Source organism: Pleurodeles waltl, chromosome 9 (assembly GCF_031143425.1).
Source record: "Pleurodeles waltl isolate 20211129_DDA chromosome 9, aPleWal1.hap1.20221129, whole genome shotgun sequence".
Taxonomy (NCBI): Eukaryota; Metazoa; Chordata; class Amphibia; order Caudata; family Salamandridae; genus Pleurodeles; species Pleurodeles waltl.
In genome coordinates, this window is record NC_090448.1 from 468,891,321 (window position 1) to 468,917,816 (window position 26,496).

The 26,496-nt window shown below is 43.8% G+C and overlaps 1 protein-coding gene across 1 annotated transcript; it reads right to left on the minus strand.

Moving 5' to 3' along the window:
• Positions 1 to 22,426: 22,426 nt before the first annotated feature.
• On the minus strand, positions 22,427 to 22,786 carry LOC138259691 (uncharacterized). Its single transcript, XM_069207581.1, has one exon. It carries the CDS (start codon positions 22,784 to 22,786, stop codon positions 22,427 to 22,429), a length of 360 nt encoding a protein of 119 aa, XP_069063682.1.
• Between the last annotated feature and the right edge of the window lie 3,710 nt (positions 22,787 to 26,496).

Genomic DNA, 26,496 nt, shown 5'->3' on the forward strand with positions numbered 1-26,496 from the left:
GCTGGTGAAGTACTGCTAGCTGGCTGGAAGGGTTAATCCAACAGTTGCCACACGGTGTGGAATTGGACTCAGTTCCCCAAAGCCTAGTGGTGCTGCCGCCCAAATCCAGCAGTCTCATTTAGTATAATGAGAGCCAAACACAACATGGTGTCATCAACGTTTGGTCAGGCACTGAATTTCAGATCTCTCTGAGTATCTCTGTCTCACTACGTGCTAAAGGCACCCCACTACCTTATATGTGGAGACGTCCATGTTATTGAGGATTTCCTTGTCAGCTAGTTAGGTACCACCTATTTTAGACTGAAGGTTAATCTAGCTTGGAACCTTAAAAGGATTAATCCCAAATTGGTGTCCTTATCTCTGAACTAGTATACTTACCATGGCAAACCCACAATGGGTTATAATTGTAGTAAACATGAGGACTCCCTCCTTAATCATTTATTAAATAATGGCCTTACAGCCAAGGGGTGCTGTTACATTTGTGGCTAATCCAGCTTATAGATCAGAAATGTTATACTCTTGGTCAATTTTCCAGCAGTTGATGGGAACACTGATACATTTCATCATTATACACATGCTACTGCATCTGCACAATACAGAGCATATGCATACATAGAGATACCTCTATCTTTTCAAGACCACCAAAACTGTCTTGATGGCTCCCTACCTCATACAACACTACATGTTAGACTAGGTCCTCTGAGTAATGATGTTCCTATCTGGCCTCAATTGCCCATATATACACCACATCCTGATGCAGGCACCTTGACAGTAGCCGAGGTTCACCGATTAAACAGTGAGCTTGTAACAATATATAGACCGATTATACATTGAGCTTGTAACAATATACTGACTCTTGGTATAGTTACGTGAAGAAATTCTGTTTTGGTTAGCTCAAAAAATAAACACACTGGAAGCTTTGTCTCCCCATACGGGACCTCAAGATAAACACATAAATCTCACAATGTACTTGCTAGTTGGAATGGTTCCCGCAGTGGATAACTGCAACACTCGGGGCACAGTATTTGCCACGCTCTACACTACTGCACACGGAACACCAACACTTGCCAATCGTCTGGAAGTGTTAAAACAAATTCAAGATGAATGCGGGGCTGCTCGAGGCCTGTATTTGGGGATACCAATAATGTGCAATTTTTCTACAGTGTCCTCAATAATATTAAGCAACCTTAAAGGGGAAGCAGAAGCACTAGCAATGTTTCTGTACAGGATCAAGAATGTAAGCTGCCTAAAATTATTACCTAAACATATTTGAGTATAGGTCGGGATGGTTTGGGAGCCAGACCTAGAAAACCACAATTACAATGTAAATTCAATAAAGGTTCTACCAAGCAAGCAGCTAAGGGTTCTAAAAAAATGCTGGGATAAACAAAAACAAACATTTAAAAATGACAGGGAAGAATCTCTGCAATTGGAGACCCCTGAAAAATGTTACAATTTAAGAAATAGGGATAGTATGAAAAACTCCCGACAGATAACAATATACTGATACAGGGAAATTTTGTTCCTTTCAGGACTCACCGGATAAAGTTAGTGAGAGAAGTGGGCGATCAGAACAATGTACAGAGTACGTGAAACCAAAAAAAGATTCACAATGCTCAGCAGAAGATTCAGTTAAATTTCCACAACAAAAACCCCAATTCAAAAAGAAGAAGTTGGCAGCTATTTGTGCATGAGATACCAAGCACAGTGAGAGTTTTATTGAAGAACAGGAACTCGGCACTGGCTCTGCTAGACAGCACAGCAGAGGTCACAAAAGTTCACTGGAATATTCTAGAACATCTGGAGGTGAAAGCAACTGATGACTTCACAGAAGTCGAAACTGCAGACATGCGCGTCTCCCCCTAATAGTGTGTGTACAATTAAAATACAATTAGAGGGAGACATTGAACGCACAATTGATATAATATTTTGGAAACGATTAACTGGCATTTATGACATTTTGTTGGCCGAAAAGGATTGGCTGACAGAATTTGTCAGTGAAGTCCCACATGGTAAACAGATCATTAAGCCTTCCTTCTTCCCCCTAGTTCCAATAGAATTAGTTGATTCATACTCATTGGCACAGGCCCCCGCATTGTATCACAACCACGTTGGGTGGGATGAAGATTCTCCCTACCACATAATTCCAATAAGATCCCAACTACAGCCTCAACCTCAATATCCTATTAAGCATGAGACTGAGGCTCCTGTGAGAGAGATTCCCGTACAACTAGAGTACCAGGGTGTAAATGAGGCCTGTGTCTCATCAATGAACAGTCCTATATTTCCTGTTGCCAAACCGGACCATTCATAATGAATAAAAAATCCTAGAAGCTCATTTGCTATTCAAAACTCACACAGCACAGTGCTCATTAACAATATAGTGCGCAAAAAATACAAAACACTGTTGGATATTTCCAATGGCTTCTTCTGCCAAAATATAGCACCTGAAAGCAGGGATCTAACAGCATTTAGCTGTTTAGGCTCGCATAAAAAAGTCACGTCTTCCACAGGGGCATAAAAACAGTCCTGGGCTGTTTTCAGCTCGTGTAACTTCCATTTTACATGACATTGACCCTGAGGCGTTGTCTTATGTTGATGACATCTACCTAATGGATGATGATCTCATTCACCCCCTGAAACGGGTGGTAGCTGGCATTGTTGTGGGATTTGCCAAATGCAGCTACAAATTTAATTTTAAGAAAACTGAAAATTAACTTTCTAATTTTTCTATTTTTGGGATATGAGTTGCCAGATAAAGGCAAGAGCATAGTGCCCCACTTTCTAGAAAATGGCTCACAATTTCAACTACCAAAAACCACAAACAAGCTCCATTCTTTATTGTTTTTTTTTAAACTTTGGCAGAACGTACATTCCAGATTATGCACAACGCATTAAACCATTATATGATTTAATAGGTCCCCACTTTTCAAGCAAATATTGGACAGTTGAACACACACGTATTCTCAGACCATTACAACAAGATATGCTTGCAGAAAAACATTTACACACAAGGGGCAATACATAGTTGGTCTCCAGAATAATTGCAGGTGCCATCAGTTTCACCTATGTAACATTTAATGAGGGTGAAACCGACACACTTGTACTCCTCAGTTGAACAACGCTTTGCTCCAACAGAAAAGATTTTACTGCTGTTCAGATGACTGTCTTTAAAGAGACACCTCTGGCTCAGGGGAAATACATTATTGTCATCTCTCCAATCCCAGCCCTCGAGGCTGTCACAATGCCTAGCGTTCCTAACATACGATGGTGCAAGGATGCCTGCATTGGTAGCTAAATTTAGCGCCAGCACAGGGGACAACACAGGGAAGCACTGTATTCACTTCAAAAATACGGCACATCCCTGCATTGCGGAAATGATGGAGTGCGTCGCTGGCAATTTTGGAGCAGCATCACGCTCCATATTTTCCCATAAATAAAATGCCAGTATCCCCACTCCCCAAAATTTAACAAATGGCAAAAATACATTAATACAATAGAAGACCAACTTGATGAGTGGGAACTTTCAACTCAACACTTTCACATACTGGTGTGTGGTTGTAGTGGCCAATGGACTCAAATGGGTGTCAAGCATGTTTTGTAAACTCCACTGGGTTTTTTAGAGCAAACAGACCAGACCCTCACTATGTGTCATCAGAACATTCTGGTATTGTGACATTGTACAGTGTGGGAAAAGTTTCCCATAGACATAGAATGAGTAAAAACCTAGATGTTGTAAAAGAACACCCCAGTGTCTTGTCCAATAACACAGACTTACACGGTTTTCTGTTAGGCCCCAGAAGACAATGTAAAAAGCGCTTGTTATAAGAAATTTACAATAAAATTTTGAAGCGTTGACATTAAGAAGATGCAGTCTGGTTAAGGCAAATAGATCAAGAAAACTTACAGAGAGCACTAGCCATTGTAGGTAATGGGATCAACACCTTGTCTGACCGCATCTACGCTCTCAACAGCAGGACCTGTTTACCGCATTTAATTTTATGAGGCAACAATAAATAATAGTTAAGAAGGAGGCTTCTTATATTATGCTGAGCATCGAAAAATTATAAATTTTGCCTTTTCTGTGGGGAAAATACCATCTGCTGTCTGGCTAATTCATGCATTTATTAATCTACCTATTTCAATACTTCAATTCACATCCTACTTGAAATACATTCCTATAGGCAGATATGAAAGGCTGGGAGATAATTACATTTATGGGGTGTGGGAGCTTCCCTTTTCATACAAATGTTTCAATGGCATGAAAGGCCTTTCTTAGTGGCAGCAAATGCCAGACTTCTGTGAGCCAGTTGATGGTTTGCAAATAGCTTTCCTTGCACGTAACATGCATGCTTCAGCAGCGAGTTTGGCCTGTTAGCTGACGGTAGTTCCAGTCCCCTCAATTCAACCAGCATTCCACATGCTCTCAAATGGAAGTTATGTACTTCTAAACAGCAAGAGCTGTTGTGGAATGTGAGCTGGAATTACCTACATAGTTTTGGTCTCCCAAATTGTAACTTGTTGCAATAATGTCTTTTTTTCCCCTATGCAACAGATAAAAGTAGCAGACATATGGCCTCACGTTGCTACTTCTAATGTAAATTTTGACAAGCTGAGCAGAAAAAAAGCTCTATTGTTTCAGAAACATGTAGCACTGACATCTGCACATGAGACCTATGCACTCCAAGTAGAACAGTCATCCGTGGAAATACAGCCCTTTTAAAATACAAACTTTCCAAGACACTTTGGTGAACTTGCGGGACAAATATTTAATGCGTCCAATACTGCTGGTATTGTATACTGTTTAAGGCTAGTGGTTCCGGGTTTGTCAGCACCTTCGCAACTATATTTTTCATAATATCTTCAGCCATACACTCAGTACTTTTCGGCATTTTCGTCCCAACAAGGAGGACTGATGGTGCTTCCCCTGACGCAACTGTGTTGTGAATGCGAGGTGCAGTATTTTGAAGAACCACTCCTTGAGGAATTGGAGTGCAACTGGTCTCTGTCAGTCGGACTGGTACTGAACTGTGTGCAGGCTGTGTTTGGTTGCCTTTGGTGCCTTTTCAAATGTGCACTACAACAGTGTCTCTCTACGCTGCAATACTTTCACTAGACACTGATCTGTTGATGTTCTTGATGAGGGCTTTTTACCAGACGTGCATTGAGGGTGCCTTTGGTACAGGAAGCTACCTATGAGCCACTCTTTGTGGATCAAGTAGCTCTGGGCATTTCAATATCTGACTCTGCACGGACTACTGCCACCTTGGCTGGAACTTAGGTTTTGGAATATGAGTGCTCTTTGGTTTTCCTTGGCACCAATTTAGTTGCTTTAATGCCTTCTGAAGTGGGGTTATTCCTTGATTTGATTGCCCTGGATATAATTGGCAATGTTCAAAATGACAATGACTTTTAAAGATGAAATTCTGCTTTTAACAATAACATTATATTTGAAATTGACTTTTTTTTATGGACTGCTTTGAGTATGCTTGCTTTTCAACTTGGACACATATATTTTAATTCATTTTAATGTAGTTTACATTGGGTTTTCCTCTAAACTTTTGAACTGACAAGAGGAGGGTGTCATGACGTTATTTTAGTAGCTTTTATGGGCATGTTATTTTAGCCATAGTCCTGCAGCTTGCACCCTTTAGCCTAGTAACAATTCATTTCATTTTCTGAGCAGAAGCTTCTTTCTGTGTGATGTTTTATTTTCTTTTATCTCTGTCTTCCTAGGGAAACTAAAGGGTGGATTAGGTCTAACACACCTGTGCTGTAGTAGTACCTAAGTGGCGTAGGTAGGAATCCTGAAACTTAGCACTATGACACTATGATGGGTCTTTTCCTGTGTTTCACTTTCCTTGTCAACACATTGCTATTATTCTTTTTTATCATCCTAATAATTGCACTACATGATATTTCATCTAGAGCACAGTTGATTCAATAAAATATTTTGAACCAATTTCTGCTTCTGTCTTTGCATGTATGAGACAAATGTAACTGAGAGAAAAGACTGAGATCTGTTGCACCACAATTTCCCTCAGAAATCAGAATTTCATGTGCCTGATTTCCACAAATCACTGCCACTTTTAGGTGCTGGTGGGGTACTGCTAGGCCAACAGTTGTCAAACAGTGTGGAATTTGACTCAGTTCCCGACAGACTGGTGGTGTTCCTGCCTGAATCTAGCAGCCTCATTTAATATAATGAGAGTGAAAAATGACAACTTGTGAGGGAGAACTAGTAACAAACTGAAGCGTTATGTATTCATTTACATTTGACTTGTGAGGGACACAAAGTTACAACTTGTGGCACTGCACCTTCATGAAAGTATATCAATATTTTGCATTTGACTTGTACGGGGCATCAAGTAACAACTAGTGGAGTTGCAATTTCATGTAAGAATTTCAAGGCGTTTTTATTTAAGTTGTGGTGGCCACCTAAAATCCAATAGTGGAACTGCAGCTTCATGTAAGAATCTCAATGATTTTGCATTTGACTTGTGACGGACACCTAGTAATGACTTCTGGAAGGGCACCTTCACAAAGAATGTAAATGCTTTTGCAATTGACTTGTGAGGGAAACCTAGTAAAGAACTGCAGCTTCATGTGAGAATTTCAGTACATTTGCAGTTGACTAGTGAGGGACACCTAGAAATGACTTGCAAAACTGCACCTTCATGAAAGAATATCAAGGCTTTTGCATTTGACATGAGAGGGTTTCCTAATAGTGACTAGTGGAAATGCGGCTTCATATACGAATTACAATGTCTTTGCATTTAAGTAGATAGGGACACCTAGTAATGACTAGGGGGACAGCAGTTTCATTAAAGAATTTCAAGGCTTTGAATTTGCCTAATGAGAGATACCTAGGGCCAGATATGCAAAGGCTTTAACTTGTCGCAAACAGCGAAAATCGCGATGCCCATTCCCATTTTGCGAGTCGGTAACCTGGTTACCGACTCGCAAAATTGGACTGAGAGTCACAAATAGAAAGGGGTGTTCCCCTTCCTATTTGCGGGTCGCAGCGCAATGTAAGATTGCTTTGTAACTGCAAACCCAGTCGCAAAGCAATCGCAGTTACCACCAGTGTCACACTGGTGGTAACCCAGTCCCCATGGGACCCCTTCCCCTTTGTGAATGGCCATGACATTTTTTTTTAGCGCAGGCAGTGGTCCTATGGACCACTGCCTGCTCTGAAAAAATGAAACTGACACGTTTCATTTTTTCATTTGTAATGCATCTCGTTTCCCTTTAAGGAAAACGGGCTGCATTACAAAAAAACAAAAACTGCTTTATTTAAAAGCAGTCACAGACATGGTGGTCTGCTGTCTCCATCAGGCCACCATCCATGTGAGTGCTGCGACTCACAAGGGGGTCGCAAATTGCGACCCACTTCATTAATATTAAAGAGGTGGGCCTTTGCGACCCCCTTGCTACTCGCAGATGGTGTCAGGGACACCATCCTGCATCCGGCATTGCGACTCGCAAATTGCGAGTCGCAATGCCAGTTTTTCCTACATCTGGCCCCTAGTGACGACTTGTTTAACTGCAGTTTCATGAATGAATGTCAATGCTTTTGCATTACATTTTTGAGGGACACCTAGTAAGGACTAGTGGAACTGTGGCTTGATGTAAGACTTTCAAAGATTTGGCATTTGCGTTGTGAGAGACACCTGGTAACAACTTGTGGAACTGCACCTTCACAAAAGAATATCAATTCATTTGCATTTGAGGGGCACCTAGTAACAACTAGTGGGACGGCAGATCAATGTAGGAATTTCAATGCCTTGCATTTGACTTTTGAGGGACAACTAGTAATGGCTGAGGGAACTGCAGCTTCATGAAAGAATGTCACTGCTTTTCAATTTGACTTGTAAGTGACACCTGGTAACAACTAGTGAAACTGAAACTTTGTGTAAGAATTTCAATACTTTTGCATTTGACTTGTAGATATTTTATTAACATGGGGATTGGTGTTTACAAACGCCTCTCACTTTGGGTTCAGAGAAAGAAAAGTAAAGTGAATTAGATGACAATCTTGATGGGGTACAGAGAGTGAGAAAAGAAAGGCTTTAGGTCGTACTTTTTTTAAACACACAGCGCATCGTAAATACCTGTAAATGAACTGTACTTATTCAACAAGTAGGATAGCAAACATGAAGCACTTTTTTGTAATTCTGAAGTGTGATGGAAACAAAGATTGTAATAGTATCTAAACAAATCAAGATACTTTACTTGGTGCTACACAAATTATACATTTTCATTCGATTTCCACACATTTTCATTTGGTATAATATAGTTTTATTAGTAAAACTGTATGTCTATGCAATATTTAGGCCTTCATTATGAACCTGGCGGTGAGTGATAAAGTGGCGGTAATGCCACCAACAGGCTGGCGGTAACTATCGACAAATTATGACCATGGCGGTGATAAGTCCCATAGACAGCCAATGTACCACACCAACCGCCAGGGCAGAAACAACACTCACCACGGCGGTAGCCGCCAACAACCAGGCGGGAGACAAAGTACCACCCACCATATTATGACACAGGAAACCACTACGTTTTCCGGGGCAGTACCAACGCCATCAAAAGCCTGGCGGAAACACATTACTGAAGAGAAAAGACTCACCAGTGGAGACACAGAGAAGAACAACGCTGCATGGAACCCGAACTGCAAGTTTTCCTGATAATCTTCTATGTTATGCTCCACCTGGAACACCAATGCAGACGATGACGGTGAGTACAGCTGCCTAGCACACAAGAGAGGGAGGGAGGAAAACAAGAGTGACACACACACACACAACACACACCAGACACACACATACCATACACACAAAAAACAATTTGCACCCGATACACAGCAGAATAATGCAAGGACAACAGGAATGCACGAAGGTGAATGCATTAATATCAACAGCTCATAAATAATCAAATTGTCCCTGAAACAGATATGTACACATGTACACAAAGGGACACTGCCCAGTCCAATGTTCAAAGGAGGAGCCGAGGAAGGCACGGCCCTGGCGACACCAATATCAATCGCAGAAATCAAAATTGCAATCCAAAGCATGGCAAGGGGCTAAGTTCCGGGACCGGACGGACTCCCACTGGAGTTCTATCTCCTATACCAAGACCTATTGGCTCCAAATCTTTGCACAATGTACGCAGAAGCATGGAACGATAATAGCTTACCTCAATCAACTAACGAAGCCATAACGATACCTCAACTAAAACCAAATAGACCTCCTTCTGATGTTCGCTCTTACTGGCCATTGTCCATGCTTAACTTAGATTACAAAATATTAAGCTGGGTATTGGCTAACAGACTCTTACCTCATATGTCCTCACTGATTCACCAAGACCAGTCGAGCTTTATCCCACAGTGCAGCACGGCTCAAAATATTAGACGTCTGGTGTCAGTGCTCCACTCCATACCCCCAGCAATGACACAAACGGCGATTATATCAGTGGACATCGATAAAGCCTTTGACAGCCTGAGATGGGACTATCTAGAGCAGGTCATGCTAAAGTTAGGACATGGAGAGGGATTTGTACTTTGGACAAAACTACTATACACCAATCCCACCGTGAGAGTGCAAACAGGTAGTACTATATCGGACCCTTTCCAAGTTTGCAGAGGTACCAGACAGGGATGTCCATTATCACCCCTTCTTTTTGCTGTAGCAGTGGAACCGCTAGCTCAAATGGCCAGATCCGGGAGGCTCTTTGAAGGTATCTCAATTATTAATTGAACACATCATATCGCCCTCTATGCAGATGACATGATACTTTTCCTCAGGAACCTGGAAGTAAACCTACCGGGAGCAATGTACATGTTGGAGAACTACGGAGTAGCCTCCGGACTCCGAATCAACTGGAGAAAATCCTCCATTTTTCCAATGATCAAAGGCACCACTGAACCTATTGACACAAGAGGCCTGCCCTGGTCCCCTAATACATTTAAATATTTAGGTGTTAACATGTACCACAAAATGGAAGACCTGCTGGAAGGGAACATACATGGAGCACTCAGAGGGATTAGAGCTAGTATGCGCTTCTGGGAAACGCTACCCCTACCGGTCCCTGGAAGAACTGCCTTGCTCAAAACAATAGTGTTGCCTAGACTGCTATACTACTTCTCCACTATCCCACCCTTAATTCCGAAAGCAGTGTTTAGAGGCACAGAATCCATGACCACAAGTTTTATATGGGGATCGAGTAGGCACAGAATCGCACTACACACCCTCCAGAGACCCACTATAGAGGGAGGCTTGGCTGCCCCAGATCTAGAGATATACTACTGGGCAGGGCAACTACAATGGCTAGCAAAATTAATTAATGAACCCCCAGTTGCAAAGGAATTACAGATCCCCCTGACTTGCCCACTTGAAAAAATCCTGAGTATATCACTGAACCCCAAGAAGCCCAAACAACAATTACCATTAGAGTGGGAATCGACGAGATATTGTTGGGAGCAATACCTAAAACGTACCCGCACAAAGACTCCATACGCACCAGAGGCCCCCCTAACCTGCTTGAAACATATTACAGGAGACCAAATGCTAATGGGCATTAGTAAATTAGTGACACATAACATTACAAACCTGGGAGATCTATATAGCAACGGGAAGCTTTGCACATATTCAGAATTACAGAATCATTCAAAAGACATGGGGAACAGGAACACTTGAGCCGCCAACCTGCAGGGGCTTTAGCCTTCTCTGCTCAATAGGGAACAGAAGGGGGTGATATCAGGAATATATAAATCCTTACAGAACAGCACATGCTTACCTCTAAATAAACTCAAAACCAAGTGGCAGACAGAGTTAGACACCACCATTGACGAATCACAGTGGGCTACGATCACCTCCCACATTTACTCAGTGTCTAGAAACACAAGATTTAAACTAATAAATTTGTATATTTACCATAGAGCCTACTTAACCCCGCAAATGATAACTAAAACATACAGTGCAAACAACTCAGGCTGCTCCTGATGCGCTGAACCAGCAGCAGGACTTGTACATATGCTATGGAGTTGCCCTCAGCTCAGTTCATACTGGAGAGAAATCTTCAGGAAAATTTCCTCCAGCACTGAAAGGACACTATCTCCATCCCCAATAGTGGCATTATTGGGGGACTTTCCTCGCTTTTCAGCTCTTAAACCATCCAACAGGTTCATCGACCTAGCTCTGGTCCTAGTTAAAAGGGAAATAACCTCGCATTGGAAGGACCCAATGAGCCCCCAAATGAACAGATGGCAAAACGCATTGGAGAAATGGGCGGAAATCGAGGGAACGGTACTTCTAAAAGAGACTCTACAGGGGCAAAGACCTAGAGACAATGGGACTCAATTCTGGAGAACATGAGGACTCTGGACGCTCCCATGTCAGAAGAGGACTCCGAATCTGAGCAGACCTCCACGCCCACAACACAGAATGTTGCGTGTTTGTGAGACACTGTGTATCTTAGGAGAATTGTCGACTCAAGAACATTACATATATTATATTAATTATGTGCAAGAATGGGGGTAGGGGGGTTCAGTGAATACCGTTGGGGATTTACTATAGTAATACCATTATCATTGACATGTTTAAAAAATACAGTAAATGCAATAAAAGATATATATTTTTTTTAAATGAGGTAATTTTAGTAGCTTTTATAAGCATGTTACTTTAGCCATAGGCCTGCAGCTTGTGCCCTTTAGTCTGGTAACAGTCCATTTCATATTCCAAGCGGAAACTATCTTCTGTGGTGATGTTTTATTTTCCTTTATCTCATAGGCTTTTAGCACAGAAACTGTTTTCATTCTTTTTACTCAGACATTCACGTTCTGTGCTTTGTTCACGGCTGTCTCCAAAACGTTGTCAATACAAAGTGGAACACCGCAATCTTTGTCACTTCATGAGAAACATATATGTTCTTATGTTAGAGCAGGGTTCTCAGAACACCAGCTGTTTTATTATAAAACATCCCTCTGCCCCATATATGTTAGAGGGAAAGTTCCAGCCAGAAAATTGCACTGCATGCTGTCGCTTCACTGCAGTTTTTCTGGTGAGACTTGGCGTCTTTCCATTTACAAGTAAGAAGACTCTCAGTAGACCAACATCCCTCTACTATTATATTCAAGTATGGAGGATGGTGTCTTTCTAGGGAACCTGAAGGGCAGATTACGGCTAACACTGCTGTGCTCTAGTAGTACCTTAGTGGCGTAGGTAGGAATCCTGACATTTAGCACTCTGACACTATGGTGATACTTTTCTTGTGTTTCACATTCCTTGTCACCGCATTGATATTATTCTGTTTTATCATCCTAATCATTCCAGTACATGTTATTTTATCTAGAATGCAGTTGATTCAATAAAATATATTGAACCGATTTCTGTTTCTGTTTGTCTCTGCCTGTATGAGACGTAACTGAGAGAAAAGGCTGAGATCTGTTGCACCACAACTTTCCTGAGGAATCAGAATGTCATGCGCATGGCTGCCACAAATCACCGCCACTTTCAGGTGCTGGTGAAGTACTGCTAGCTGGCTGGAAGGGTTAATCCAACAGTTGCCACACGGTGTGGAATTGGACTCAGTTCCCCAAAGCCTGGTGGTGCTGCCGCCCAAATCCAGCAGTCTCATTTAGTATAATGAGAGCCAAACACAACATGGTGTCATCAACGTTTGGTCAGGCACTGAATTTCAGATCTCTCTGAGTATCTCTGTCTCACTACGTGCTAAAGGCACCCCAATACCTTATATGTGGAGACGTCCATGTTATTGAGGATTTCCTTGTCAGCTAGTTAGGTACCACCTATTTTAGACTGAAGGTTAATCTAGCTTGGAACCTTAAAAGGATTAATCCCAAATTGGTGTCCTTATCTCTGAACCAGTATACTTACCATGGCAAACCCACAATGGGTTATAATTGTAGTAAACATGAGGACTCCCTCCTTAATCATTTATTAAATAATGGCCTTACAGCCAAGGGGTGCTGTTACATTTGTGGCTAATCCAGCTTATAGATCAGAAATGTTATACTCTTGGTCAATTTTCCAGCAGTTGATGGGAACACTGATACATTTCATCATTATACACATGCTACTGCATCTGCACAATACAGAGCATATGCATACATAGAGATACCTCTATCTTTTCAAGACCACCAAAACTGCCTTGATGGCTCCCTACCTCATACAACACTACATGTTAGACTAGGTCCTCTGAGTAATGATGTTCCTATCTGGCCTCAATTGCCCATATATACACCACATCCTGATGCAGGCACCTTGACAGTAGCCGAGGTTCACCGATTAAACAGTGAGCTTGTAACAATATATAGACTGATTATACATTGAGCTTGTAACAATATACAGACTCTTGGTATAGTAACGTGAAGAAATTCTGTTTTGGTTAGCTCAAAAAATAAACACACTGGAAGCTTTGTCTCCCCATATGGGACCTCAAGATAAACACATAAATCTCACAATGTACTTGCTAGTTGGAATGGTTCCCGCAGTGGATAACTGCAACACTCGGGGCACAGTATTTGCCACGCTCTACACTACTGCACACGGAACACCAACACTTGCCAATCGTCCGGAAGTGTTAAAACAAATTCAAGATGAATGCGGGGCTGCTCGAGGCCTGTATTTGGGGATACAAATAATGTGCAATTTTGCTACAGTGTCCTCAATAATATTAAGCAACCTTAAAGGGGAAGCAGAAGCACTAGCAATGTTTCTGTACAGGATCAAGAATGTAAGCTGCCTAAAATTATTACCTAAACATATTTGAGTATAGGTCGGGATGGTTTGGGAACCAGACCTAGAAAACCACAATTACAATGTAAATTCAATAAAGGTTCTACCAAGCAAGCAGCTAAGGGTTCTAAAAAAATGCTGGGATAAACAAAAACAAACATTTAAAAAAGACAGGGAAGAATCTCTGCAATTGGAGACCTCTGAAAAATGTTACAATTTAAGAAATAGGGATAGTATGAAAAACTCCCGACAGATAACAATATACTGATACAGGGAAATTTTGTTCCTTTCAGGACTCACCGGATAAAGTTAGTGAGAGAAGTGGGCGATCAGAACAATGTACAGAGTACGTGAAACCAAAAAAAGATTCACAATGCTCAGCAGAAGATTCAGTTAAATTTCCACAACAAAAACCCCAATTCAAAAAGAAGAAGTTGGCAGCTATTTGTGCATGAGATACCAAGCACAGTGATAGTTTTATTGAAGAACAGGAACTGGGCACTGGCTCTGCTAGACAGCACAGCAGAGGTCACAGAAGTTCACTGGAATCTTCTAGAACATCTGGAGGTGAAAGCAACTGATGACTTCACAGAAGTCGAAACTGCAGACATGCGCGTCTCCCCCTAATAGTGTGTGTACAATTAAAATACAATTAGAGGGAGACATTGAACGCACAATTGATATAATATTTTGGAAACGATTAACTGGCATTTATGACATTTTGTTGGCCGAAAAGGATTGGCTGACAGAATTTGTCAGTGAAGTCCCACATGGTGAACAGATCATTAAGCCTTCCTTCTTCCCCCTAGTTCCAATAGAATTAGTTGATTCATACTCATTGGCACAGGCCCCTGCGTTATATCACAACCACGTTGGGTGGGATGAAGATTCTCCCTACCACATAATTCCAATAAGATCCCAACTACAGCCTCAACCTCAATATCCTATTAAGCATGAGACTGAGGCTCCTGTGAGAGAGATTCCCGTACAACTAGAGTACCAGGGTGTAAATGAGGCCTGTGTCTCATCAATGAACAGTCCTATATTTCCTGTTGCCAAACCGGACCATTCATAATGAATAAAAAATCCTAGAAGCTCATTTGCTATTCAAAACTCACACAGCACAGTGCTCATTAACAATATAGTGCGCAAAAAATACAAAACACTGTTGGATATTTCCAATGGCTTCTTCTGCCAAAATATAGCACCTGAAAGCAGGGATCTAACAGCATTTAGCTGTTTAGGCTCGCATAAAAAGTCACGTCTTCCACAGGGGCATAAAAACAGTCCTGGGCTGTTTTCAGCTCGTGTAACTTCCATTTTACATGACATTGACCCTGAGGTGTTGTCTTATGTTGATGACATCTACCTAATGGATGATGATCTCATTCACCACCTGAAACGGGTAGCTGGCATTGTTGTGGGATTTGCCAAATGCAGCTACAAATTAAATTTTAAGAAAACTAAAATTAACTTTCTCATTGTTCTATTTTTGGGATATGAGTTGCCAGATAAAGGCAAGAGCCTAGTGCCCCACTTTCTAGAAAATTGCTCACAATTGCAAATACCAAAAACCACAAACAAGCTCCATTCTTTATTGTTTTTTTTTTAACTTTGGCAGAACGTACATTCCAGATTATGCACAACGCATTAAACCATTATATGATTTAATAGGTCCCCACTTTTCAAGCAAATATTGGACAGTTGAACACACACGTATTCACAGACCATTACAACAAGATATGCTTGCAGAAAAACATTTACACACAAGCGGCAGGACATAGTTGGTCTCCAGAATAATTGCATGTGCCATCAGTTTCACCTATGTAACATTTAATGAGGGTGAAACCGACACACTTGTACTCCTCAGTTGAACAACGCTTTGCTCCAACAGAAAAGATTTTACTGCTGTTCAGATGACTGTCTTTAAAGAGACACCTCTGGCTCAGGGGAAATACATTATTGTCATCTCTCCAATCCCAGCCCTCGAGGCTGTCACAATGCCTAGCGTTCCAAACATACGATGGTGCAAGGATGCCTGCATTGGTAGCTAAATTTAGCGCCAGCACAGGGGACAACACAGGGAAGCACTGTATTCACTTCTAAAATACGGCACATCCCTGCATTGCGGAAATGATGGAGTGCGTCGCTGGCAATTTTGGAGCAGCATCACGCTCCATATTTTCCCATAAATAAAATGCCAGTATCCCCACTCCCCAAAATTTAACAAATGGCAAAAATACATTAATACAATAGAAGACCAACTTGATGAGTGGGAACTTTCAACTCAACACTTTCACATACTGGTGTGTGGTTGTAGTGGCCAATGGACTCAAATGGGTGTCAAGCATGTTTTGTAAACTCCACTGGGTTTTTTAGAGCAAACAGACCAGACCCTCACTATGTGTCATCAGAACATTCTGGTATTGTGACATTGTACAGTGTGGGAAAAGTTTCCCATAGACATAGAATGAGTAAAAACCTAGATGTTGTAAAAGAACACCCCAGTGTCTTGTCCAATAACACAGACTTACACGGTTTTCCGTTAGGCCCCAGAAGACAATGTAAAAAGCGCTTGTTATATGAAATTTACAATAAAATTTGGAAGCGTTGACATTAAGAAGATGCAGTCTGGTTAAGGCAAATAGATCAAGAAAACTTACAGAGAGCATTAGCCATTGTAGATAATGGGATCAACACCTTGTCTGACCGCATCTACGCTCTCAACAGCAGGACCTGTTTACCGCATTTAATTTTATGAGGCAACAATAAATAATAGTTAAGAAGGAGGCTTCTTATATTATGCTGAGCATCGAAAAATTAGAAATTTTGCATTTTCTGTGGGGAAAATACCATCTGCTGTCTGGCTAATTCATGCATTTATTAATCTACCTATTTCAATACTTCAATTCACATCCTACTTGAAATACATTCCTATAGGCAGATATGAAGGGCTGGGAGATAATTACATTTATGGGGTGTGGGAGCTTCCCTTTTCATACAAATGTTTCAATGGCATGAAAGGCCTTTCTTAGTGGCAGCAAATGCCAGACTTCTGTGAGCCAGTTGATGGTTTGCAAATAGCTTTCCTTGCACGTAACATGCATGATTCAGCAGCGAGTTTGGCCTGTTAGCTGACGGTAGTTCCAGTCCCCTCAATTCAACCAGCATTCCACATGCTCTCAAATAGAAGTTATGTACTTCTAAACAGCAAGAGCTGTTGTGGAATGTGAGCTGGAATTACCTACATAGTTTTTGTCTCCCAAATTGTAACTTGTTGCAATAATGTATTTTTTTCCCCTATGCAACAGATAAAAGTAGCAGACATATGGCCTCACGTTGCTACTTCTAATGTAAATTTTGACAAGCTGAGCAGAAAAAAAGCTCTATTGTTTCAGAAACATGTAGCACTGACATCTGCACATGAGACCTATGCACTCCAAGTAGAACAGTCATCCGTGGAAATACAGCCCTTTTAAAATACAAACTTTCCAAGACACTTTGGTGAACTTGTGGGACAAATATTTAATGCGTCCAATACTGCTGGGATTGTATACTGTTTAAGGCTAGTGGTTCTGGGTTTGTCAGCACCTTCCCAACTATATTTTTCATAATATCTTCAGCCATACACTCAGTACTTTTCGGCATTTTCGTCCCAACAAGGAGGACTGATGGTGCTTCCCCTGACGCAACTGTGTTGTGAATGCGAGGTGCAGTATTTTGAAGAACCACTCCTTGAGGAACTGGAGTGCAACTGGTCTCTGTCAGTCAGACTGGTACTGAACTGTGTGCAGCCTGTGTTTGGTTGCCTTTGGTGCCTTTTCAAATGTGCACTACAACAGTGTCTCTCTACGCTGCAATACTTTCACTAGACACTGATCTGTTGATGTTCTTGATGAGGGCTTTTTACCAGACGTGCATTGAGGGTGCCTTTGGTACAGGAAGCTTCCTATGAGCCACTCTTTGTGGATCAAGTAGCTCTGGGCATTTCAATATCTGACTCTGCACGGACTACTGCCACCTTGGCTGGAACTTAGGTTTTGGAATATGAGTGCTCTTTGGTTTTCCTTGGCACCAATTTAGTTGCTTTAATGCCTTCTGAAGTGGGGTTATTCCTTGATTTGATTGCCCTGGATATAATTGGCAATGTTCAAAATGACAATGACTTTTAAAGATGAAATTCTGCTTTTAACAATAACATTATATTTGAAATTGACTTTTTTTATATGGACTGCTTTGAGTATGCTTGCTTTTCAACTTGGACACATATATTTTAATTCATTTTAATGTAGTTTACATTGGGTTTTCCTCTAAACTTTTGAACTGACAAGAGGAGGGTGTCATGACGTTATTTTAGTAGCTTTTATGGGCATGTTATTTTAGCCATAGTCCTGCAGCTTGCACCCTTTAGCCTAGTAACAATTCATTTCATTTTCTGAGCAGAAGCTTCTTTCTGTGTGATGTTTTATTTTCTTTTATCTCTGTCTTCCTAGGGAAACTAAAGGGTGGATTAGGTCTAACACACCTGTGCTGTAGTAGTACCTAAGTGGCGTAGGTAGGAATCCTGACACTTAGCACTCTGACACTATGATGGGTCTTTTCCTGTGTTTCACTTTCCTTGTCAACACATTGCTATTATTCTTTTTTATCATCCTAATAATTGCACTACATCAGTGGTTCCCAAACTTTTTTGATCCCCGGCTCCATTGACCTATTGGCTGTGTTGGCCACAGCTCCCCGTTATGTTACTTTTTTTGGCGGGTGGGGGAACGTAATCCCAGCCTGTACCTGCACTATTTACCGTTTGTCTTCTTTATTCTCTCCTTCACGTTGCTGAAAACCATTTATTGGAAACTATTTTTGTTATAGGGATATTATTAATGGTACTTTGGCGCCCTCCGCTGGTCAGAATAATTAATGCAGGGTGTTTTTTTCCAATACCACGAGGAAAAGCTACCATTTCAAAGCACCTCCGAGTGGTTTCCAGACTGTGTGCGGCGCCCCTGGCTAGTTTTGACGGCGCGCCACGGAGCCGCGGCGCACAGTTTGGGAACCACTGCACTACATGATATTTCATCTAGAGCACAGTTGATTCAATAAAATATTTTGAACCAATTTCTGCTTCTGTCTTTGCATGTATGAGACAAATGTAACTGAGAGAAAAGACTGAGATCTGTTGCACCACAATTTCCCTCAGAAATCAGAATTTCATGTGCCTGATTTCCACAAATCACTGCCACTTTTAGGTGCTGGTGGGGTACTGCTAGGCCAACAGTTGTCAAACAGTGTGGAATTTGACTCAGTTCCCGACAGACTGGTGGTGCTCCTGCCTGAATCTAGCAGCCTCATTTAATATAATGAGAGTGAAAAATGACAACTTGTGAGGGAGAACTAGTAACAAACTGAAGCGTTATGTATTCATTTACATTTGACTTGTGAGGGACACCAAGTTACAACTTGTGGCACTGCACCTTCATGAAAGTATATCAATATTTTGCATTTGACTTGTACGGGGCATCAAGTAACAACTAGTGGAGTTGCAATTTCATGTAAGAATTTCAAGGCGTTTTTATTTAAGTTGTGGTGGCCACCTAAAATCCAATAGTGGAACTGCAGCTTCATGTAAGAATCTCAATGATTTTGCATTTGACTTGTGACGGACACCTAGTAATGACTTCTAGAAGGGCACCTTCACAAAGAATGTAAATGCTTTTGCAATTGACTTGTGAGGGAAACCTAGTAAAGAACTGCAGCTTCATGTGAGAATTTCAGTACATTTGCAGTTGACTAGTGAGGGACACCTAGAAATGACTTGCAAAACTGCACCTTCATGAAAGAATATCAAGGCTTTTGCATTTGACATGAGAGGGTTTCCTAGTAGTGACTAGTGGAAATGCGGCTTCATATACGAATTACAATGTCTTTGCATTTAATTAGATAGGGACACCTAGTAATGACTAGGGGGACAGCAGTTTCATTGAAGAATTTCAAGGCTTTGAATTTGCCTAACGAGAGATACTTAGGGCCAGATATGCAAAGGCTTTAACTCGTCGCAAACAGCGAAAATCGCGATGCACATTCCCATTTTGCGAGTCGGTAACCTGGTAACCGACTCGCAAAATGGGACTGAGAGTCGCAAATAGAAAGGGGTGCTCCCCTTCCTATTTGCGGGTCGCAGCGCAATGTAAGATTGCTTTGTAACTGCAAACCCAGTCGCAAAGCAATCGCAGTTACCACCAGTGTCACACTGGTGGTAACCCAGTCCCCATGGGACCCCTTCCCCTTTGTGAATGGCCATGACATTTTTTTTTTGCGCAGGCAGTGGTCCTATGGACCACTGCCTGCTCTGAAAAAATGAAACTGACACGTTTCATTTTTTCATTTGTAATGCATCTCGTTTCCCTTTAAGGAAAACGGGCTGCATTACAAAAAAAAAACTGCTTTATTTAAAAGCAGTCACAGACATGGTGGTCTGCTGTCTCCATCAGGCCACCATCCATGTGAGTGCTGCGACTCACAAGGGGGTCGCAAATTGCGACCCACTTCATTAATATTAAAGAGGTGGGCCTTTGCGACCCCCTTGCTACTCGCAGATGGTGTCAGGGACACCATCCTGCATCCGGCATTGCGACTCGCAAATTGCGAGTCGCAATGCCAGTTTTTCCTACATCTGGCCCCTAGTGACGACTTGTTTAACTGCAGTTTCATGAATGAATGCCAATGCTTTTGCATTACATTTTTGAGGGACACCTAGTAAGGACTAGTGGAACTGTGGCTTGATGTAAGACTTTCAAAGATTTGGCATTTGCGTTGTGAGAGACACCTGGTAACAACTTGTGGAACTGCACCTTCACAAAAGAATATCAATTCATTTGCATTTGAGGGGCACCTAGTAACAACTAGTGGGACGGCAGATCAATGTAGGAATTTCAATGCCTTGCATTTGACTTTTGAGGGACAACTAGTAATGGCTGAGGGAACTGCAGCTTCATGAAAGAATGTCATTGCTTTTCAATTTGACTTGTAAGTGACACCTGGTAACAACTAGTGAAACTGAAACTTTGTGTAAGAATTTCAATACTTTTGCATTTGACTTGTACATATTTTATTAACATGGGGATTGGTGTTTACAAACGCCTCTCACTTTGGGTTCAGAGAAAGAAAAGTAAAGAGAATTAGGTGACAATGTTGATGGGGTACAGAGAGTGAGAAAAGAAAGACTTTAGGTCGTACTTTTTTTAAACACAGCGCATCGTAAATACCTGTAAATGAACTGTACTCATTCAACAAGTAGGATAGCAAACATGAAGCACTTTTTTGTAATTCTGAAGTGTGATGGAAACAAAGATTGTAATAGTATCTAAACAAATCAAGATACTTTACTTGGTGCTACACAAATTATACATTTTCATTCGATTTCCACACATTTTCATTTGGTATAATATAGTTTTATTAGTAAAACTGTATGTCTATGCAATATTTAGGTTTTCATTATGAACCTGGCGGTGAGTGATAAAGTGGCGGTAATGCCACCAACAGGCTGGCGGTAACTATCGACAAATTATGACCATGGCGGTGATAAGTCCCATAGACAGCCAATGTACCACACCAACCGCCAGGGCAGAAACAACACTCACCACGGCGGTATCCGCCAACAACCAGGCGGGAGACAACGTACCACCCACCATATTATGACACAGGAAACCACTACGTTTTCCGGGGTAGTACCAACGCCATCAAAAGCCTGGTGGAAACACATTACTGAAGAGAAAAGACTCACCATTGGAGACACAGAGAAGAACAACGCTGCATGGAACCCGAACTGCAAGTTTTCCTGATAATCTTCTATGTTATGCTCCACCTGGAACACCAATGCAGACGATGACGGGGAGTACAGCTGCCTAGCACACAAGAGAGGGAGGGAGGAAAACAAGAGTGACACACACACACACACAACACACACCAGACACACACATACCATACACACAAAAAACAATTTGCACCCGATACACAGCAGAATAATGCAAGGACAACAGGAATGCACGAAGGTGAATGCATTAATATCAACAGCTAATAAATAATCAAATTGTCCCTGAAACAGATATGTACACATGTACACAAAGGGACACTGCCCAGTCCAATGTTCAAAGGGCCCACATGCCCACAAGGCACAGTCCAAGGCCCCACTCAAATCCTGACTTCATCCTGATAGAACTCTGCAGGGGCATCAGTTTGCAAGTGGGCAGGTACCTCAGGGGTATGGGGGTCACCTCAGCCTGAGTCGCAAACAGGCCCACTGGTTTTGGAGGGGGCTCCATGCCCATTACTCTGTCCTGGGGAGTGCAAGGCTACAGTCTCTGGAGTGGGTGATTTTCCCACTGGTTCTGGAGGGAGCTCCATGCCCATTGCTCTGTCCTGGGGAGTGCAAGGCCACAGTCTCTGGAGTGGGTGACTTGCCCACTGGTTCTGGAGGGGGCTCCATGCCCATTTCCCTGTCCTGGGGAGTGCAAGGGGCCACAGTCTCTGGAGTGGGTGACTTGCCCACTGGTTCTGGAGGGGGCTCCATGCCCATTTCCCTGTCCTGGCGAGTGCAAGGCAACAGTCTGTGGAGTGGGTGACTTGCCCACTGGTTCTGGAGGGGGCCCCTCATACAGCAGCCCCTGGAGGGTGGCCTACATGGCGTCTGCTGGTGGTGATGGCTGCACGTTGGTGGAAGATGGCGGTGTCTCCTGGGCAGCCTCTGCAGTTGGTGATGGCTGCAGTGTGGTGGCAGATTGAGGTGCCTCCTGGGCAGCCTCTGCAGGTGGTGATGGCTCCAGTGTGGTGACAGATGGAGGTGCCTCCTGGGCAGCCTCTGCAGATGGCGATGGATGCAGTGTGGCAGCAGATGGAGGTGCCTCCTGGGCAGCCTCTGCAGGTGGTGATGGCTGCACTTCCTCAGCTGGCGGTGTGGGCCCTGTGACCACTGGTGGTGGTGGTGGAGGTGTCACCCTGACAGCCTCCGCTGGAGTAGAGGGATTCGTCTCTTCCATGACATGGGGCGTGGATTCCTTACCCTTCCTGGCAGGGGTTGATGGCTTCTTCCCCTTCTTGGATGGAGGTGCAGGCTCCTTCCCCTTATTGCCTGGAGGTGCAGGCTCCTACCCCTTTTTGCCTGGAGGTGTGGTATCCTTTTCACCACGACTAGGTGGTGCCACCACTGTCCCAGTAGGCTGTTTGGCTGAGGTGCTGGGCTGGGTCATTGGGACCCTGCTCTTACGAGCAGGATGGGGAGGGGGAGGGAAGAGGTCAAGTTGGGCAAAGAAAAGCTTCTTAGGGACGGTGGGAGGAGGGAGGAGTGATGGGAGTGGAGATTGAGGGAGTGGTTGTAAGAGGTGTATGTCTGCTGGATTAGAGTGCAGGTGCCTGGCCAGTATGCTGGTGTGAGGTGGATGGCTGTTGGCTATGTGAGTGCTTACGTTTGTGTCCTTTTAAAGGGGGGACAGACATGGTGGATAGACGACACAGGGGACGCGTGCATAGATGTTGTGAAGGTGTCTGCTAGTGAGGTGTTTTTGCTGCTTGGTGTGGTGATGTTGGTGGTGAATGTATGTGCAGTGCATGCAGGTGTGAGTGTGGACGTGACTGGGAGGGAGCTGGAGGAGGAGGAGGGGGAGACAGGTAAGGCAGTGGATGTTGTTGTGTCTGCAACTGTATGGTGTTTGTGTGAGTGCTTCTGGGATGAAGTGTGGTGCTTGTGTTTGCCTGTGCCACTCTTGGGTGTTGTCTTGTGTGCATGCTTGTCTGTATGTGTGCCTGGGATGGGTAGGGGTTGAGGGGAATGGAACTGGGAAGTGGTAGTTGGAGTGGGGACTGTAGAAACAGGGTCCATGGCTGCCATCAGAGAGGAGGCCAGAGCCTGAACTAATCTCTGTTGGGCCACCAATCCACTGTGAATACCCTCCAGGAATGCATTGCATTGCTGCATCTGGGATGCCAGGCCCAAGATGGCATTCACAATGTTTGATTGTCTAACAGAGATGGATCTCAGGAGGTCAATAGCCTCCTCACTCAGGGCAGCAGGGCTCACTGGGGCAGGGCCTGAGGTGTCTCGGGTGAAGGAGATTCCCACCCTCCTGGGTGAGCGGGCACGGGCAACTCTCTGAGGGGCTACTGGGAGGGCGGTGATGGAACGGTGGGTGGCAGCTGTACCTGCAACTGGGTGGTTACAGGAGGTGTCTGCCACCACCAGGGAGCTCCCATCGGAGGAGGTATCTGAGTCTGTGTTGTCACCTCCTGTCTCTGCTGTGGTGCTCCCCTCGCTCTCCGTCCCACTGGTTCCCTCGGCGTCGGTGGACTTTGTCTCCTGGGTCCTGTGGGATGCAGCTCCCTCTGTCACCGGTGCCCCTGCTCCTCCGCCAGATGATGCTAATGCACAAAAGGACAGGATGACAGAACAAAAAAGGGGGGGGGAAAGACAAAGGGAACACTGGGTCAATGACTGCACCAACACCACTGTTGGTATACACAGCACCATCACACACAGGGAACAGGCTTAAGCACTATGCATTGCACTGCCAGTGATATGGCTAGATGCTAAGGCAAGATGAGGGCCACACACTGCCACCTGCACCCCTCCTTGGACCCACGATTCCCTGCCTGGAATGTACTGCTAACAAGCTAGGTTACCTATAATTGATATACACCCAATACCCTAGAGTTGACACACGCTGCAATGTGTGGCTTGGCCTTAGGGGCACCCACTAACTCACATCCACCACCCGGATCCCACCCCACCTGCAAATATTTGTAATGATACCCACTGTACTCACCCCCTTGTGGCTGCTGTGATTCCCTCAAGCACCCATCCAGCTCAGGGTAGGCCAGCTCAGGGTAGGCCACCACCAGTATGCGGGCCATCAGGAGGGTCAGGTTTCGACGGGCACCCCTTCATCATTGGGAGGCCATCCCCAGCTGGGCATCCGTGGTCTTCTGTACCATAATCCCTTCTTTGGATGGGCGCTGACCTGCAGAGGCAATACAGACAGGAGAACACCATTGAACAAACAGTCCAGCCTGTCACACAAATGGTTCACCATACCCTTTTCCATCACCATTGGCACATACATCGCCCGAAGCACACCATGTACACCACCACTAGACATTCCCCCACCCCGATGACACGATGCTTGCACACACATCCCCATGCATCCTTCCCACATGCATCATGCCCAATATGTACTCAACTGTTGGTCTGGAAGCCCATACAGCAGTCCGTACTGGGATAGGACCCCATCCACCAGTCACTCCAAATCCTACGAAGTGAAGGTAGGGGCCTTTCCGCAATCACACGGGCCATGGGGGGTTCCAGACACAGGTCACAGCAGCACACGCAGTGTAGATGTTCTCCCGTTGAAGGTCAGGAAACGTGAGAAGAATCAGATAGAAAATGACAGTCACGTCCACGGCGGTGTTCACCGTCACTGCCGGCGCAGGTCCCCATTGGCCACGGTACTCCATAGAGCCCCATATTATCCAATGAGGAATTGCACGGCGGTGCAAGACCGCCTTCCGCCACAATGCCCAACGTCGGCGGAGTTACCTTACTTCCACCTGTCCCTACATACAGGACAGGCGGTCGTCATTTCAGGCGGGGGGAAACAGTCATATCGACATTAACTGCATCACAGATTAGATTGGCACATACCTCATCATTAACATTGTCCCATTACATAAGTGCACCAAGTATAATGAAGTTGTGGTTCAGTTGTTCCAATTGTGACAGCCTGCTCACTCTTGTGTCCCTTAGATACCTACCGCTGCAGATGAATAGGAGATGGAGACATACCCCCGTTACAGACCCCTTGTGGTGTTGGCTACATTGAAGGACAGGCACATTATCCTCAATTATAGACTGGACAGGGCCACAATCACATAGCAGTGTGTCCAATTGGAGGCAGACCTGATCTCATCTATCCATCATCCGACTGGGATCACCCCTCTTGTGCAAGTGCTATCAGAGCTCCATTTCTTGGCAACTGGTTCTTTTCAAGTGATAGTGGGCTTGGCAGCAGGAATTTCACAGCCAATGTTCTCAATCGTGCTGGCAAGAGTGTTGTCTGCCCTGGTAAAACACATGTACAGCTACATTTCTTTCCCCCAGGTGGAAGAATTGGCCACTGTGAAGGCCAGATTTTATGCAATGGGACATATCCCCAATGTCATTGGGGCGATTGACGGTACACATATTGCGTTTGTCCTGAATGAACAGGTGTTCAGGAATCATAAGAGTTTCCACTCACTGAATGTGCAGATGGTGTGCCTGGTGGACTAGTAAATCTCCCAGGTCAATGCTAAGTATCCTTGGTCGGTGCATGATGCCTTTGTTCTGAGGAATAGCAGCATCCCCAATGTGATGGCCCAACTAAGAGGACAGGGTGTGGCTAAAAGGTGAGCCTTGGTCCCCACCCACTGTATGTAAGTGTATGCCTTCTGGTGGTGTGAACCCCATAGGATTGTGTGAGGCTAAATGTGGTCCCTCAATACTTGCAGGTGACTTTGGCTACCCAAACTGATTGTGGCTGCTGACCCCTGTGAGGAATGCCAGGACAGGGCCTGAGGAATGTTATAATGAGGCACATGGGCGAACCAGACGGATCATCGAGAGGACCTTCGGCCTCCTGAAGGCCAGGTTCAGGTGCTTCCATCTGACAGGTGGATCCCTGTGCTACTCACCCGAGAAGGTCTGCCACATAGTAGTGGC